The sequence below is a fragment of the Scomber scombrus genome, chromosome 9, assembly GCF_963691925.1.
Source record: "Scomber scombrus chromosome 9, fScoSco1.1, whole genome shotgun sequence".
NCBI lineage: Eukaryota > Metazoa > Chordata > Actinopteri > Scombriformes > Scombridae > Scomber > Scomber scombrus.
In genome coordinates, this window is record NC_084978.1 from 3,692,960 (window position 1) to 3,712,750 (window position 19,791).

The 19,791-nt window shown below is 39.9% G+C and overlaps 1 protein-coding gene across 2 annotated transcripts in view; it reads left to right on the top strand.

Moving 5' to 3' along the window:
- glra1 (glycine receptor, alpha 1) overlaps positions 1–15,937 on the top strand; it is a 144,027-nt gene extending 128,090 nt beyond the window's left edge. For both annotated transcript variants that reach the window (XM_062425738.1, XM_062425737.1), the window contains one exon: positions 15,650–15,937. In XM_062425738.1, coding sequence (XP_062281722.1) covers positions 15,650–15,937 — 288 coding nt within the window. The remainder of the gene's footprint in view (positions 1–15,649) is intronic.
- The last annotated feature ends 3,854 nt before the right edge of the window (positions 15,938–19,791 follow it).

Below are 19,791 nucleotides of genomic sequence, written 5' to 3' on the forward strand. Positions count from 1 at the left end.
CATTGTTGTAATCCCTAATCTCCTGAGCTGTGATGGTAGGTGGAGAGGTAGATTAGCGGTCCGGCTGCCGCTGCACTTTCAGGTGAATCTGACACAAACTCCAACTCCGCCTCGCTCTCTCTCGCTCTTTTTACGCTCCTCTCTCTCTCTCTATGTCACTCAACCCCTCTCTCACCCAAAGAGCAGGAGGAGAGAGAGAGAGAGGGATAGATACAGAGAGAGAGAGAGAGAGAGAGAGAGAGAGAGAGAGAGAGAGAGAGAGAGAGAGGACCGCAGGCTCAGCATTGACCCACATCTGGCACGTCAAACATTTTGCATATTTCCTTCTTTTTTTCCTTCTATTACACAGTTTATTTCTGCTCATGTGGCAGAAGCAGGAGGTGAATTTGGGCCATGAGTGTGTTGCGTAATTTGAGTTTTGTTAATGAAGTGTGTGTGTGTGTGTGTGTGTGTGTGTGTGTGTGTGTGTGTGTGTGTGTGTGTGTGTGTGTGTGTGTGTGTGTGTGTGTGTGTGTGTGTGTGTGTGTGTGTGTGTGTGTGTGTGTGTTCAGCTGAGGTCAACATCTTTAAAGACTTCACAGCTTATTGAAGGAATCCTCATCAATTTCGCTCATATCAGAAAAAAAACAGGTGATTTCAGTTTCTTATGTAACATGATTTTTAGAGGTTTTTCTATCATGTTCTGTAGCTGAAGATGAATTTAGAACAAAAGCTTCAGGATTTATTCTGTTCATTACAAGCGTCCGACGCTGGAGGTGAATTCGGGTGACAGTTCAGTCTATTTTTCACACTGTGTGATTTATTCATTAGAGGATTTTTTATATCCATAATGTAGCAGGTTTAGCAGGAAGGCAGATGTATGTTCAAACACACTTAAACAGTTACTTCTGCCTTTTCTCACCGGAGCTACACATGTTAAAAAAGAAAACATGTTCTCATAACAATGTCAGGCAATTCTGCACAATGTAAAGTCAGAATCTATCAGCCAAAACAAAGGTGAATTCCTGCCTTTATGTACATATATATAAATATATCAACCACTTATGATGATATTAGTTGAATTAATAATGGTAGTAACAAATTAATAAAAGAGTTTTGCTGCCTTGTTTATGCATTAACCTTAAAATCTGTAAGTTTACTTAATAGAAACTCGATATTTTATGATAAATCCAGTATTTTCATGCTTTAAGTACAATGCTCCAAACTAGAGAACATTAAATTTAAATCTAAATCTAAATTTAAGCTCTTCTAACTCAAAAAACATGAGATTGCAGTACTTTTTTCAGCCCAGATTAGTCTCTGCAGGCTTTTTCTCAGGCTGCAACATGGTCCAAATAATCTATAGAGGTGAAATCAGGGGATCAAAACAAGTCAACAAAGCACCTGCTGCTGCTCATAATCTCAATCGACGGCGTAATAATCAAAGGAAACTTCTCTTTCCTCTCCTTTCTCTCTTTTAACAGCTGGACACTGGAGAAGAAAACTGTAAAACAAGAAGTAATTTTTAAGAGTTTTGACTCATTTTCATTTAGTGACAGTTAATTAATTACAAGATAAATTAGATCATGACAACAAATCTGAATTTTGCAACTCATTAAAAAACAGCTGGTGTTGAAGCCGTCATTGGATGCTTCAGCTGGGTTTAAAATAACTCTGAGAGTGCTGATGTTGACCGAAAATGGCCCCATTCACCAGTAACTTATTATCTGAAGTGAAAGTTTACAAAGCGATCCACTGTAGAACTATGAGTATGTGCACTCTAGTGTTTATATAGTGGGGAAGGGGTCATGCTAGTAACCCCTCTACATCATTGAAGCACCATTTCAGACCCTCCCAAAAAGATCCTTAGCACAGAAATAGTGGAAAACAGTTTAAAGCTTTAACTCCACAGTTCAGTACTACAGCAGTAATTTCAGTCATGTATAATGTGTTTTTATTTAAAGTAAATCTCTCTTTTACACAGACTTTAAGTATTATGTTTCAGTGAATGCTCTCACCTTCCACCACTGCTGCACAAACATCTCTGTACGAACTGTGACAGCTTCAAGAATTAAGAAGCTTTTCTGTTTCCTAGTTGAAACCTCAGCAAAAAACTACAAGAACACTCAGAAAACACAGAGAGGAATTTGAGGTGTTTGCATTTTAAAGCAGGATTTTGCACAGAGAGAGAGAGAGAGAGAGAGAGTGGGGGAGAGGGGGGGTGCATAATGTGGTCCAAATGGAGGAATCATTCAAAAGTGTTAAATTCAGCTCCTCTGGTCTCCTTACTTTATTTCAAGCACAATAAAAATGGAAGAATATGATTCATTAATAAAAGTATGAGCGCCCTCAATAAGATCTTCACCATTAATCCCAACTGCTCTGCTATGAAATAAATCTGGCTATGGTGAAACCCCACAGAGAGAGAATGAAAGAGAGAGAGAGAGAGAGAGAGAGAGAGAGAGAGAGAGAGAGAGAGAGAGAGAGGCAGTCATTCAGGCATCACACGTTCTTAATTAACCTCTCTGGCCAGTTCTTCTAATGTGAGTCTAATGTGATCCACAGCCCTCCATTACGGCTCTGAGAGGCTATCAGTCAGGTTTCAGCTCGCTGCAGAGGAAGCGGTCACTGCTGCCCTCCAGCACGTATAAACCATTCTGACGAGCCGCCATTATGTCACCGTCCAGCGCTCCGGTCACCTCTCTTTTTTTATTCCCCAAAAAAAACAAAGGGAAAGGCGGACAGTGTGGCGGTCTGTGCAGCTAACCCTCCACCTCCTGGTCATGTTTTTAATGTCCAGTGAAACCAACAACACAACAGCAACACATATGATTTTTCATGCCAGACTGCCCAAAGTTCATATTATATAACAGACCTGTGATTGGTGTTTGTTTTTTGTCTTCTTTACTGTAACTATGATTCTTCACTAACTCTGACAATGCTGCTGATTGTGTTAAAAACATCCATTTAACTCTTCGCTTTCTTTAAATGAGGCCTGCTGACCATAATTTCCAAACAAATGTGTGTAAAACCTTAGGTAATAAGTTGGAATGAAGTTGGCTAAAAAGGTCTAACACAGGGTTAAACACATCGTCATTCACCATTAAAAAGCATTACTGATTACAATCCAGAGTTTCAAAAAGTTATCCAACATCAGCTCTCTTTTTTTAATGAAAGAGAGATATTAAAACTTTTTATTGAGCTGAACATTAATTCACATAAGGCCAGAGGTCTGGAACAATCAGCTAAATGCATCAACATACATTAAAATTGTCCATAGATTAACAAAATCTCCATATTTAACAGCTAAAGCTACACACAACAAAAAAAAGCATGGAAGATTGACTTAGCAAAGCAGTGTGTTAAACCTGGGTGCGTTCGGTGTGACTATCAGACAGAGGTGCTAATCCAAATGTTCATTAGTGTAGCAGCTACGGTATGAACACACATTAGATTCAGTGTTATGCTGCAGGAGCATGAAAGCAGGTTTCTCTCTGTTTTCTGTTCTGTTCATCAGTTTTGCTTTACTTTAATTTTTTTTAAACATCTTGCTGCTAGCATTAGCGAGGATAGTTACATCTGCTTGTCATGAATGGTTAAAAAACTCAGGACAATGTGCATAAACACATATACTGTATAAACATAGATGAAATCTGCATTTAATTTTGTCTTAAAGAGACTAATAATCTGATATCTAGATATGTGGGTTTCTAACAATTGATACTCATGGTTGTAGGATAGATAGATAGATAGATAGATAGATAGATAGATAGATAGATAGATAGATAGATAGATAGATAGATAGATTGATAGATTGATAGATTGATAGATTGATAGATTGATAGATTGATAGATAGATAGATAGATAGATAGATAGATAGTCACTTTATTGCAGCTCAATGTAAGCATGAAAGTAACAAAGCAACAAACAACAGACAGCAAAAAGACAGTAAAAAAAACAGACAAGAGGTTTAAGAGTAAATAAAACCAATAGCAAGATTTTAAAAAAACATGTAATGTCTAAAAATAAATAAGGATATTAAAACACTGCTGGGTTGAAGATTAAACTGTTATTATTGTACATTAAGGACACAGCAGACATACAGAATGACATCAGCTCATCTCAACTGAGCAAAGAGCAAACCTAAACTATTATAGTTTCTAAAGGAACAAAGAAATCCTCTGTGATTGGTCAAACATATCAGCCTTTATGGTTTTACCCATATATGGTCATACAAGAGCCTTAGGTCATAAATGATTTCTTGTGTCCTCACACCCAAGACTCTGAGCTTCTACCTTATTTGGACATAAACCGAGACAGAAGAAGAGCAATGGGCCTCCTAAAGACAACAAAACACATTCCACGAGACACACAGTGACGAGGCAGAAGCAGTGATCATACATCCGCAATCTGAGATTAAAATGATCAAATAATAACAAGTGGCTCGTGGTCCAGTCCAGGTTTATTTGCAGTTTAATTACTACCACAAAGTTTTGATGCTTTGTCACATTGTTGAGGATATGAATATTGCATAAATGTGCTGTCTGAGAGGTTTTTTCCTCAACAGGAACAAGTATGAGAAACTTAACCTTCAACTGTGTACAGAAGCTACTTTAGCGGCATTAGCGCGGACATACCACACAGCTAGTTGTGTTTTATGGGAATTACCAATGTGGTTAGCACACGTCTTCAATTTTGAATGGTAATTGTGTTACGGATGTATTGGATTAGAGCAACATTTCCCCAGAGGGATTTGTTTACTGTGATTATCGCTGCAACACTGATGAATAGCTATGAGGGGCAGCTGAGTACAGTTAGAAGTCTTTATAATCCCAGTGAAGAATGTCCTCGAGGGTTTTTATGGCTTTTATGCAACCGTTAGGATGCATGTGGGCTGCTTTAAGAGTGTTCTTTGAAGCTTTAAAGGCAAGCGCATATATATAAGAATAAAAGGAAACTGGAAGGATGAACAGTTTGTCCTGAGATTTCTGGAAGCAGTTGTCGAGCTTCCAGTCAGTTGAAAATGTGGCTTATCGATCGGAAACCGGCCGATATGTGACTCTGAATTAAAGCTGAACTACGCTGCTGCCATCCCTGCTCTGACATGAATACATCTGTACCTCAGCTCGTCTTTCAGTGTTAAAAGCGAAGCTGTCGTTGCAGTGCAGGTAGCTGCTGCAGCAGCAGTTGGAGTAGTCCCAGTTGTGCTGATTTCTGTGGTTTCTACCCCTGATGCTTTATTGATTCGTTAGTGACACTGATAGTCTGGAGAGAACGAGACAGAAGGAGAAAGAGCGGGAGCAATCAGACTGAGGCTACCTGCTTCACAGGCCTGTCTAATTAGAAAGACAGAGCGAGAGGGCATCAAATAGACAGATACCGCAGCCCTGTGAGAGGGGAGAGCAGCTCCTCTGGGCGTCGATGCGGAGTGACATCCCCCCCTGCTGGGGGATGCGAGCAACTGCGGGGGGGATCAGATCAATAGCGCCACTCATCCTTGAAGGATAGGCCCGCCTGGCAGCAGCTCACTTGTTTAACACAGACAAGCTCTCCAGACTGAGAAAGAGAGAGCCCCTTCAGAAATCAAAGGGAAGTCGAACGTTACTGCTTCTCGCCTCCATTTCAATCAGGACTGTCTTCAGAGCAGTTTGTGAAGTTCAGGGCGAAGAATGCAAATTAGTATTTTTTAAGATCAAGAAAGGCTTTCATTAAAATAAATTATTTGTGAGGAATTATCCATTCGGGATTACAAACACTCCTGTTGGGTGCATCAAAAATAACTGTCCTACATTACACATCCCAGATACTATCCAGTATCATAATAAAGAAAAAAAAAAAGTACATTAAACTGTGTTTCATTTAGCCTTAAGGCAAAAAGCTACTAAAGCCAGATCTTCCTTTCACCTCAGCTACATAAAGAAACAAATAACCAACAGCGACTGTAGTGCCTTGAGATGTTTCCTCCCTTACATCCGCCTCTTTTTATCTGTTTTTGGTACACTCGACCTTCTAGGGGGGAAAAAAAAAAGATGTACATTTGGAGAAGTGGCCTGAGGGACGTGACCTCTCCATCCCGTGCAACTGTAGACGCCATCTCGCTGTTTAACAATGACAGCGCCTTATTAGGGAAACTGACTTCCTGATTGATCGGCTATAATCAGCTCATTAGCCGTGATTAAGCATTTTTCGGCAGGGGGGGCGGGGAGCGCTACATGCCGGCTTGCTCTAAATGCCTTGATCTCACAGGCTGTTCGGCAGCTTTGAGAACAAAGGCAGATAAGAGAGCACAGGGATTAAGAGGCCTAAAGAAGCGCGGGGAGAGCGATCAGTGATCTCTGCGGGCTGAACTCAACCTCCAGATTGACAGGTCGGCTGTGAAGTGGCGTCAAACACACTCACTGTTCCCTGATTAGAGGAAGAAGAGCTCAATGGACAGACTGGAAGCAACTGTAGAGGGACTTCCTTATTTTTTTTATCATCCTGCATGTGTATGCATTTGTACACGATGACACTTCATTAACACAACTCACTGGAACCCTAATTATCATATTACCTTTCAGATTTTGATGTTAATATTCAGAATGATGTAGTTCCCTGTTGGATAACGCAATGTTTTGACCTCTCGCCTTTTATTATTCATTTAAAAGTCGCTGGATTAGTTGAATGAATCCTCATCAGGCGCTACGTGTTTTTACACACGCGTAAAAGGTCGAGCTGTCAGACACGAGGCCAACGCATGATACTGTAACATAAAACTTCATGCAGATTAAGGTTAATTAAAGTGCAGCAGGTAGGAAGTAGGAAGCATGCAGTAATACTCTGTCAGTAACTAAGAGTGAGATGTACTGAAGGACGTGAATGAGGAGAAATTAAATCATCAGGATGGTGGATGGATGAAAGTTTACTGTAGAATATGAAAAACATGACATTACGATGTTGAAATATACAGATGCAAAAAAACTGCTGCTATGATTTATTTTGACAGATGTACAAACGTTTGCAGTTTACTTCAGTTTAATAGTAAAACAGGTGTTTTACTAAAAAAAAAGGCACATTTTTGCACATATTGCATCTTTTAAAATTGATTTAAAGTCAATATGTTGGTGCAAAGCTAGTTTTGATGTTATGATATGATATGCAAGTTATGATACATTATGTCAGGCTTTATATTCACGTGTTTCAGTTTTATTCATTACATGTTAACACAACTTTATCCATGAGTTAAGATTTTAATGTAATTTGTTTTTAGTGTGTAGGTGTTGTAACATTCATATTTAACTAAAAAAGCACCGTGAATGATATATAGTGTTTGTAATATTGATTTAAAATAACAATAATTAAGATAAACTATGATAAAAAGAAAACTATTGTTGAAACTTGGTCTATAACAGGTTTTGAGTACTTCTATGGAAGGTCAATATTGTTTTCATTAAGCTTATCTGACATTAAAGACTAAAAATAACCTCACATTACGTGGGTGAAGTGAACCCTAATTGACATTAAAATTTAAACATCCGATTTAACGCATGAAGCTAAGGGTGTCACGGCTCCCCAGAATGTTATTCAGACCAAAAGGCTGGAACCAAAAGAGAAAGATGAGCATGGAGAGAGAGAAAGGAGCAGTGCAGCAGATCATGTGGATAATCATTCCAGGTCAGCGGCTTGATGAGCGAGAGACATTAACACACCATGCTTTAATGCAAGCTGGGAGGGGAGGAGGGGGGGGGGGGGGGAACTCCAGTGGAAACAAATGCAGGAGAGAGCCAGAAAAGCAGGGATGGATGTGCTGGATCGCTGCGTGGAAAATAAAAAAGGTCGACAGATTTTTAGAGATCAGGAAAGTCAACGAGATTAATAACTTCCCACTCAATTGTATACTCCTATAAAATATATAAATGTCACTTATACACTGCTGAGATTATCACAACCCCTCCATGCACTCGGAGCAATGCTGATAGGATGTTACAGCGTATTTTTCATGGTTTTAATTACCTTAGTTACAGCAATTGATCTCATGCTGTGGTGCAAAATAACACATGCCTTGTAATAACAAATAATACACATGCTAATTATCAAGCTAATTCAATCAGTCGAGTAGCATTTATATTACATGAAAGTGGTGTATGACTAAAGTGTCAGAGCCTCTACTCTATGAGTTAATCTTTTTATTTTGCTAGTTTGTTAGCATTCAACATCTTCACTAAATTACCTTCCTTGTCCAATGTTTCATTCCTTCAATCTCCTCCATCCATCTCTCCATCCTATATACAATCCTCGCTGCCTTAATGGAGGTAATTTCTAATTAGGCATGACTGTAATGAATCACCTGGGCCATCCAAGGGCATAGGTGTGGTTTCAGTCAGGAGGTCTTCTCACATCAAAAGTGGCAAATCTGCTTTTCTATTTTTTTACCCTGAGTAGTGTCTGTCAGGTTTTAGGGCCTTCTTCCTTCCTCTTCTCGGGACGTTGTAGACATATAAAACTGTCCTAATTTGCCTTCATAATTCAATAACTGCTTATTTTCATATTTGCAGTTTGCTGTGTCTTGTTATTTGTCCTACCAACTACCTTTTTATAATAGCAGTCTATAGAAAGGCAAGGCTACTTTATTTGTATAGCACATTTCATACACAGGGGAAACTCAATGTGCTTTACATAAAAACAAACATTCAACAGTAAGAATTGGAAGCATAAAAAACATACAATTAATACATCTGGTGGACAGGACAGTCATGTGTCGTGATGTGACGTTACATGTTGACCCTCAGAAACACGTCTTTGCATTGATGTTGTGTTGCTGTTAATGTTTCTCGACACCACTGTAAATGAGGATTCCTCCTTAATGGTCTTTCGAGGTAAAATAAAGGTTAATAATAGTAATGATAATGATGATGTGCACAGCATGAAAACCCCTCAGTTTGTTGATTTACTGTAACCATACAAGACTAGGGAGGAACCAGATAGTCTCATCCGTCCTCTTCACTGGATGACTGTGCAAAAATATGTTTTTCAACTCTGCAGCCATCAGATATTCTCTCTGCTAGATATCAGTTTAACCCAGCTTTAAATCACAAATGAAAAGAAAATGAATTACAAAACGTCATCAGCGACTTACATTGACTTTAAATATCTTTACGAGGAGAACCGTAAAAGACTAAAAGAGAACTTTTTTTTCATTTTAATCTCACATCTACTCAGACATTCCTCTCAGCTCCACAGAATCCACTCACCGCTGACATATTGATACTGAAACGTCCTAAAAAGCCTCAAATGGCCTTAATCGAGGAAAGAGGCAGAGGGGTTGGAGGGGGGGGAGAAAAAAAGGAGGAGGGGAGGGTGGTGGGACGGTTTGAGATGAATCCACCAGAAAATGGATCAGCAAAGGCAAATTTATAATACATTTCCTTCCCCACTGCTCGGGCTGGAATTGCTTCTAGGGGGAAATCATAAAGCGGAACGCAAGCCAAGGAATTCCTCCTCCGGCCTCTTTCCGGAGAGACTGATGCCAGCGTTAGTTGGGGCTGACACCTTCCGAATCGTGTTTTATGTAAATGCAGGTCTCTAAAACAAGTATCCAAGGGTAATATTTGCAGAGGAGATGGTGGAGGATAGCGAGGCCTGGCGCAGTTAGCTTCCTGCTTCCTGCTAATCTGCTCGATTAATCACATCAGCGGAGGCAGAGATATAAATGCTTCAATCGAGAGAGGAAAGCATGATGGATGAGCGAGCTAAGAGGTCTTCTTGCTCTTTTTTTTCTCCTCTTCTTCTTTCTGTCCCAGTCGCTTCTTCTCCTCCTTACATCAATGGACGACTTTTGTGAATCTCCATATTCTCTTTTTCTTTGTTGCTTCTGTCTCTTTTTTTTTAGCTGGGCCCATTTTTCTTTTAATCCTCTCTTGTCCTTTGTCTTTCTTTCTGCATTTCTCATCATGTCCGACTTCTTCAGTCTCATCTTTCCTTCTCTGATTTCTCTTTCTACACCACTTTTTTTTTTAAATCATATTTTACTTCTTCTTTTCTGTCTATCCCTCCGGGTAGTCTACCTAAAAGCCCTTTTATGTACAAGTACACTGCACAAAAATGGGGGAAAGTTGCCCTTCACAGTTGTTGCATAGAAGTTTTAACATCCACCACGATGCAAAGGCAAGTCCCATAGTTATTTAAAGAAAGTTTAGCACCACAAAAGGAAAAGAGCCAGTTTGAATACGTCTTGGAGATGTGAGCTCATATGAAAACTGATGGGACATAGATGAAGTATTATCAAAAGGCAGCAAGTCTTTCTAACTAAACAACAGAACAGGTCTTGTCTATACCTTTAAAAGCAACATGTAAGAGTTTCTGAACTACCTCATTTGTCAGCACCTTCTATCTTCTAAGTACATGAACATTTCCTGATTTTCCACCACCATGGATTTGACTTTGATAAGACTTAGACACAAAAACCAGGATGAGAGAGATCAGGATTTGCACTTGTAGAGGTTAGCGGAAAGTAGGAGTTATTTAAATTTTAAAAAGTTTTGCACCACAAAAGGAAAAGAGCCAGTTTGAATACATCCTGGAGATGTGAGCTCAGGTAAAAACTGATGGGACATAGATTAAGTATGTATAGTAGGATGGCTCACTATCAAAAGGCAGCAAGTCTTTGTCTATACCTTTAAAAACAACACATAAGATTTTCTGATCCAGAGCCCTAAAAGGCAGAACCCTGAAACCAAGGCCATGGTTTTGATGTAGATCAGGTTTAAACATGAAAACTAGAGAGATCATGATTTGCGTTAAAATAACTTCTGCACTTACAGAGGTTAGGGGAAAGTATGTGGTTTGACTTATTACCGAGTATTCATGGTCAGGAAACCTTTATCATACTACTTACTTAAAAGTAGGGAACGATTGTAGTAATTATTGAAAGAAACCATCGTTGACTGGGAGATCGACAGGAGTGTTGCATATCAAATCACTCGCTCTGTTTATCTTGTTCAGCCCGACCTTCTCTCTCTCTCTCTCTCTCTCTCTCTCTCTATAAGACTTTATGCATATACACGTAGGTCGTATTTAGTCATTTGAACAAACATCTCATGATGTCACTTCATGGCAGGACAGTCACTCAAAGGCTCAGCAGCTTGTTTGCTGAGATTAATCAAGTCAAATGTTGAATTTTTAATCATATAAATGATCTTAAACTAGTTGTTGCCACAGGGTGTAGGTCACCTGCACCTGCCACACCTTTGTGTTCTGTAAGCATGTGTTCTCATGTAGCTTAGTGGTTTAAAAGCACTAATATTTAGGTGTAGTTTTTATTTATTTTATCAAAAAGTGCTGTAAAGTGTTTGTTGGCATGATGAAAGACAGCAGGAGAACAAGCTTGGGGCCAAATGTCAGATTTCAGCATACCTAAAGTTAGTCTTTTTAAGCAGCACTACATTTACCAAAGTCATAAATGGAGGAGGAGGTCAGCAGGAGAATGATGGAGAGAACAAGAGAGGATTGAGGGAAGAAGAAGGAGAAGAACAGGAGGGGAAAAGGAGCGATGAGCTGCATCCTAAAGCAAACACCATAAATTACCTTCCTTGTCCAATATTTCATTCCTTCAATCTCCTCTGTGCTTCCCAGCATCCCATCCATCCTTCCCTACTTCCATCCTTCCTATATATCCTATATACAATCCTCGCTGCCTTAATGGAGGAATTTTCTAATTAGGCATGAATGTAATGAATCACCTGGACCATCCAAGGGCATAGGTGTGGTTTCAGTTGGGGGTCTCACATCAAAAGTGGTGAATGTGCTTTTTTTGTTGTTGTGTTGTTGCCCTGATCTGTATCTGTCAGGTTGCAGGGCTTCCTTCCTTCCTTCCTTCCTTCCTTCCTTCCTTCCTTCCTCTTTATTGCTCTCCTCTTCTTCTTCTTTCTTTCTTTTCCTCATCATGCCACCTCCTCTTCCTCCTCTTCCTCCGCCCCCTACTCCCTCTCCATCGTCCTCCTCATTGCGTCTCCTCCTCACGTTCCTCCACCCTCCACATTAATCACATGGCAGGGAGAATAAAGCAGAGCATCTGTAATAGTTTAGCAGCGTCACTGAAGGACGGGCAGAGGTCGGCTAGCATCGCAGCTAATGTGTAGATGCTGTGTGTGTGTGTATGTGTGTGTGTAGGTGTGTGTGTGTGTGTGTGTGTGTGTGTGTGTGTGTGTGTGTGTGTGTGTGTGTGTGTGTGTGTGTGTGTGTGTGTGTGTGTAGGTGTGTGTGTGTGCGAGTGTGTACATGTATTAACAGTAATAGATGGGTTGGTGTGGATGCAAGGACAGAACGGGGACATGGGGCGCTAAAAATGGATCACTACCTGGTGGTCTAACACACACATACACACACACACACCTACACACACACACACACACAACGAACACCATACCTGCACACAAACAATAAAGGTAAAAACATTTCCCCTGTAGCAGCGTTTGCCCCATTTAATCATATTTTCATAATAAGATTACTTTTGATACTATTTTTTTGGGCCATTTTTTTAATGCATATTGGCAATTATTGACTCATTGATATTGTATTTAGCTTCTTTTCCTCTGCAGGAAACTAAAGGCTGCTCCAACAGAGGAGACTTCAGCCATTTCTTTTTCTTTTTTTCTTTTTTTTTTTACGGGCTGGTTGATTTGTTGCTGCTGCAGAGGTTTTGCGTCAGTCGTTAACTTCTCCTGCTGCCAACAGTTCCTCCTCCTGCTCCGGGCTGCGTTCCTGCTTGTTTTCTAATGACAAAATACTCCCCCCTTTTTTTTTTCTTACCCACAATGCACCAGAAAGATTTCCTGCTGATAGGCTCCCATACAATCTCCCACAGTGGCCCACAGGGGAGTACAAGTCACATTCATGCATGAAATTTTAACACCCCATCTTTTTATCAAAAATGTGAATCCAAACAAAGATGACTTCTAATCATCGGGGACCTTTTTGTGTGCTAATTTTTTTTAATTTCATGGGTGTTGTTTTATCTTTAAAGGGCACTTTGGAACGCCTGTTATTTTCCCACACACACACACACACACACACACACACACACACACACACACACACACACACAGCGTCTCTCAGTCCATCGCAGTGTTTGTGTTAGAGTCTCTGAACCAGATAAGGAAGTCATTGTGTCTCCCGTAATGAAAAGGCAGGGTGACGGTGCAGATAGGATTTTCAATATCTCACCGTGCTCGGGTGAGAGCGCCACTCACACACCATAACCTTGAGTACAGCGCATGTCAATCAATCCAATCCATTCAACAACCCCCCTCCTCCACCCTCCCCCCCACCACCCCAGCACCCTCCTTGACGGGTGAGATAAACACAGTTTGCGTTCAGCTTCAGCTTCATATTGATGACTTTTACAAAAGGAGAGATATCACCCTGATCTCAGTGCTGAATGTGGAGCGATCAACGTTGAGCTCATAATTTATCACACCGTAGACTCCATTAGGAACGCATTTCAAACGTGATGGTTTCACTCACTTTGAAGAAATATCGTGACTTGTTTTATAACCTTTATGTTGTTTGTTCCTCTTACTTCTCATTCCTCCTTAAAATTAAAGATTAAGATTAAAGTCTGACAGCTTCCTGAAACACTGCTTGTGTTGAAGATAGTAGTCGTCTTATATTCACACCATATAGAAAAAGCCTTAAAAAGGTCAAAGTATCTTCCCCAAGCGGACTATTTAATGACAATAGTAGTCTTCAGACGCTCTATGAGGAAGATACTGGAGAAAAAAACATTGTTTTTACATAATGAGGCATTTATTTGATCTTTTTTAGGTGCCTGAAAGCTCACTGTGAGACTCGTGGTTTTCTTATTCTCTGTTTCCTTTGTTGTACTTCTGATGTCCAGACCTGTTGGCTTTGCTTATTTATATTATTTTGTGTTGTTGGTTTGAAGGACTGCCTTGCATTATTGGTTAGCTGATGGTGTTGTGTGCTTGGCTTTATATTCATGTTGTTTTTCAGACGGTTTAATGAATGCTGAGTTGTTTCGAGAGTTCCTCTTTTATGTTCCTGAACTCCTCCACAGCTCGTATATTTCCCTCCACATCTGCTCTGCATCACGTTCGTTAGCCCTGCTCTCCTCTCAGTGTCAATCAACTCCCAGCCTGGTCTTGTGTCTAGTCACCTGTTCCTCATTCCCTTATTAGTTTTGTTTGTAATTACGTCTTGGTTTGAAGTTCAGTGTTGCTGGATCTTCTGTTCAGTTTGTCCTGTGATCTGTTTTTTTCTCAGCTCAGCCTGTTTTTGTTTTGCCTGCTCAATCCAAGAATAAAGAACTTTATCTTGAGCTTTAATCAGCATACAGTCTCTGCATTTGGGGTCACCAGTTTTATATATTTAATAAGTTAATAACATATAAACTTAAGGTGACTTGTGTGAATTGAACCACTGTAAAGAGAGATCTCACTTCAATAGTCATTAAGGGAATCTATGAGACAGACAAGTAATGTCAAAAATGTTCAGGAAAAACTTCCAAAAATGCTGGATGAATAACTTTTTGGACCAGTTAAATATAAAATAACAATAGTCAGCTCAGTGTGGTGCAAACTTTATAAGACTCTCCAAAAATATCAACAAAATATCCATAAATTGCTGTTAAGCAAATATTTGGAGTTTGGTCTTGAAGATAAACAGCTTGTGGCGTTAATCTTCAGAGGCCATTAAACCATTATACAGAAGAAAAGGACACAAGTTATTAAAAAGAGCATGAGTTAAATCTCAAGTAGTTAAAAACAATGTAGAACATGATGGAAATATGACATTACTGTTTGTTTGTTTGTTTTATTTATTCAGTTCAGGAACTCAGTCAAGTGTAAAAACTTTTTGGGATATTTCTGGAGTATTTCATTTGACCATTGGAAAACTATGCTTTGTGTTTGAACAGTACCGTGAATGTCTCAATGTTGATTTTTATGTAGACAATATGCAAATATCGTACATACAACAGCTGCATACAGCACCTGAAAACACTGTTCTAACTCTGAATTACACCCAAAATCTATCTGAGACATATCGGAGAAAAACTTGCCTGTTAACAAAATACAACAAATGGATAAGACACATTTGAGCTGCTAACTGTTTCCCCTGCTCTCTCAGTCTTTATGCTAAACTATTCAGGACTTATCTCCCTGCTGAACGGAAAGAAAGAAAATAAATTAATATTCTTTTTATCTGACTCCCAGTAAGACAGTAAAGAACTGATAAAGGGAACACAGAACAGATTCGAGGAAACACTGCAGTGCTGGAAATTACATCAATGTTTTTCCTTTTGATGAAATATGAACACATATTCAACCTGTAACATCTATCACTGGTTTAATGCAGACAGGCAGTGAAGTGACTCACCTTCTCACTTTTCATTTTCACTTCACTTCAACTTTAAATATTTGGTTTTCATGTCTGAACTGCTTTGTAATTAACTGAACTGAAATTGAACTGACCTCTGATGTACAACAGCTGCACACCTTCAATACCTGCATATGCTTTACTTCACACACACACACACACACACACACACACACACACACACACACACACACACACACACACACACACACATACAGTCATTCACAAACACGCACACCTCCAACAGTAACGTCTTTCTCTGGTTCCTAACAGCCTGAGTCTTGGCCTGTGTTGCAGGAGGATGAGACGGGCGAGGGGCGCTTCAGCTTCCCCGGCTACGGCATGGGCCCCGCCTGCCTGCAGGCCAAAGATGGCATGGCCATCAAGGGCAACAACAACAACGCCCCGGCCTCGGCCGGGCCGCCCGAGAAGAGCATCGAGGAGATGAAGAAGCTGTTCATCGGCCGGGCCAAGCGCATCGACACGGTGTCCCGCGTGGCCTTCCCGCTCGTCTTCCTCATTTTTAATATTTTCTACTGGATCACTTACAAGATCATCCGCAGCGAGGACGTCCACAACCAGTAGTCAAGCGACGGCGGAGGAGGAGGAGGAGGAAGAGGAGGATTAAGGAGGAGGAGGAGGAGGGCGAGAACGGTGCAAAGAGGAGAATGCAGACAAACAAAAAAACACAGGAGAAGGAAACAGAGAGAAGACTTCGATAGGAGATATCATTGCCCCCCTTTTTTCACGCCAACCATGCCTCCTTTCCTTTTCCTCTTCCTGCATCCTCTTCCTCTTTTGGTCGAGGATAAGTTGCTTTTTGTGGCGGTCGCCCCCCACCCAACCCTTCTTCACCCTTACCCAACTCCTACTAGACATTCTTTGAGATACCTATTGCTTTATTTTCCCTTTTAATCTCCTTTCCTGACCCGAATCCCACTCCCACCACCCCTTAACCCCTCCCCCCCACCAACGCCCCCCGTCCCCTATCTCTTTACACCTCCTGAATAATCCGGACCAGTGCAATAGCAATGCAGTAAAATGCATGATTTATGAATGTGGCAATATATTAATGAAAAGATGAAAAATGAAAAAGCAAACACAGACTTTTTTTTGCAGGCACACCCAACAAACTTTGTGGGAGTGGACAGACTGGAACGAAAAAGGAGAGACGAGGACGAGAGAGTCTTGTAAAGGGGTCTTGTATTTGATTTGAGGTCTTTCTTTTGTGTGTTTGAAGACAGATATATAATTCTATATGAAAAAGTAATGTGGGGACGGGGTGGGAATGTGCGAGAAGCATACAGCAGTGTAATATACTCATGTATCTATCATAAATGGGAAGAAAAAGAGAAAAAAAAGAACTTTATTTCCAATGGAAGGGCATCTGGAAATGAGGGATTTTTCACCCCCGAAAAAAAAAACAGATGGAAGACGGATCGGTGCTTCCATTAAATAAAGCAATGCAAGGATCACGCGTTCTATATATCTAGATTTGCTTCAAATGTGTATTGCAAGCACTCGTCAGCGCTTATCCTCCCCCCTCCCTCCCCCTCACACGCCCCCCCCCCCCCCCCGCCCCCCCGCCAACACCACAAAAACCTTGAACTGCAGAGACACTTGAGGTTTGCTGCTACTGCTGTCAATCACACAACTTGGACAAAAACAAAAAAACAAAAAAAAACAAACACTGGACGAGCAGTGCTGAAGATTATGAGACAAAATATCTCATGTATCTGTGGTCAACGTGTTCCTCTACCTGTCCTTCATTTATTTCATATTGCATTCGTTGAGTTTTTTGGGGTTTTCTTTCTTAATTTATGTGCCAAGTAAAACATGTCGCTTGTGGCCGTGCAGCGCTCTGCAGCTCCGATCTTTTCTTCCGAAGAAACGCCGACGGTTTTGACGTCAGTTGTTGCGTCGACTGACGTCTCCTCACGTGCTTTTTCTGGGTTTTTTAAAATCCCCCACCACCGCCCTCCGAGACGCAAGTTTTGATTCATTGACTGGGAGAAAGCGCGAATAGATCCTGGACAGAGTAAAATACAGATCCTCGTTTGCTTTCCTCGTTGTGTTCATTGGGACTGAAACATAGATATGTTTACATCTTATTAGTGCTTCCTTGCTTTGACCCCGCCTTAATGTGACACCCCCCAACCCACCCCTCCCCTCCCTGAGAGGACATACTGTATGTAGTAAAGTATACTGATTATAACACCTGTTATACCTTAATTAACTATATTTTCATCTCATTCACATGCACCAATGTAGCCGCAAACATCATCATCATCATCATCATCATCATCTGTGAAAAGCTACGTCACCACCACATGGAGTGATAACTGGATTTATTTTGTCATAGCCATGTTGGACAGGATTTCACCATTCAGCAGGTCCGTTGGTTGGTTCGATTGATGATTCGTTGGAAGACTTTTTATTTTTTTATTCTTTGCGCAAGGCTTCTCTATGCAATGATCAGTATATGCAAATATGTTTTTCTTTTCTTATTTTTAGCTCCACCGTCTCAAAAGTGCAGCGAGTTTTCTGACTCGTGCTGTACGTCCCTCTGCTAACTGCTAGACAAAGTTTCTTAGGCTTAATGCTAACTTAATTAAAAATAAATGGAGATGATAAAATGATGAAGTGGCAACCTGTCCAGGGCCCAATGCATGCTGGGACAGGTTCAAGCCTCTCCCATTACACTTAATGAGAAAAAGAGAAGATTATTGTTAAAAAAAGAAGGTGTCAAATCGTTATTTTTTCTCTTTTTCTGCACATGTGGTCGTCTGATATTTGTCTGTGTCAATTAGTCAACAACAATCCCAAAGGGCTTCTTTTCCCTAAAACACGATCAACATAAATTTGACATTTTCCCATTTTGTAACAGAGCAAAACAAATGTTCAAATGAAGCATTCAAACATAGTTTCATGCAAAGTACAGTTCGTAATTTCCTAACAGGAAGTTTTCTAGAAAGAACTATGACTCTTTCCCACCACAATTAGTGACAATTTACAGATATCTGAGACAGTAATTTGATTTTATTTCATTACTAATTGTGTCATTTCCAAAGGATTTACTTAAATTAAACCCTCAATTATTTTAATTGGAACTATTCTCCATATTAAAGTGTTTGCTGACCTGCTGTATGCAAAATAACACTCAATTTTCTCTACAAGTAGTATCAAATTACATAAATCTTTCCTGGAAACTTCCTAGAATACTATCATAGTACAAACTTGCAAAACAGTGTTAATTCAACAAATGTGTTCAGCATGATTTCATCCATAAACTTAAAGTATAAAGTAACATTTTCAGCCACAATGTCACAATCTCTGTTCACACCAAACTGTCAACATGCTGTGTTTTAGTGAGCCGCGTCTCTGCAGCTGCTCCACCATCGTGTCTGTGTGGTCACTTCAGTCACCGGGGTTCAAATAAAACAGTCATCTGGATTAAAAAAAAAAAAAAAAAGTGAAATGAAAAGAACAGAAAAGCATTCATCCTGAGGAGCTACTGTGCTTCCAGTTGGCTGAAGAGATAATTAAAGCATCTTAAATTTAACAATAAAAATCCAGATGACTCATTTTATTCTGATGTATCATCCCTGAGCATCACATACAGATAAAGTACCAGTATAAATCATCTGTTTATCACCATAAAAATACTATTTCAATGGAAACTTGTTCAAATGTTTAAACTCCAGTCCAACTTGGTTTTGAATTAAAAACCAAAGACGTGTTTTTATTTGTTTTGTTTTTGTTGTTGTTGTCGTGTTTGAGGTAGTAACCATTGCCTTTTTGCTGCTGTTGATGTTGCTGAAGGTTTGTTTGGGGATGTCACATTCAGTTAACCCGTGTTAACTGATCACCAGATGCAGTATCGGGTTTGTCAGAGTATCTTCAGATGTAATAAATATGGTTATAATATATATATAGATATATACAAAGATATTTTGATATGACACATTTTCTGCATTTTACCTCCATATTCACTTCATATTATTTCATATTCAAAAGAAAGCAAACATATTTCATTTGATAAGTTACTACCTATCCCTTAAAAGCCTACATATTTTTCTTAATTTTAGCCAAATACGTTGAGAAAGGGGAGAAAAAAAAGGTGGATCATTCCTCACACAATTCATGCTGTTCCTTGTTTTTTGACATTTTCGATCCAGTGTGACAGAATTGTCCTTTTTAAGAGTCATTCTTACAGTGTGTCAACATGTATGTGCCCCGTCGGTATAGGTCTAAAATTCAGGCTGGCAAAAATTACAAAAAAATTAGTTACTTTTACACCATTGTGCAGCTGTTTAGATTACGTGGATATAAGGTGACTTGATGAAATGATTTTTGCCTTATTACGAGGAGACATGTTGGGAGGATGGCTATAACGTTAGATGGTGAAAATTGGACATTGCTGCGGGAGACCACTGCTA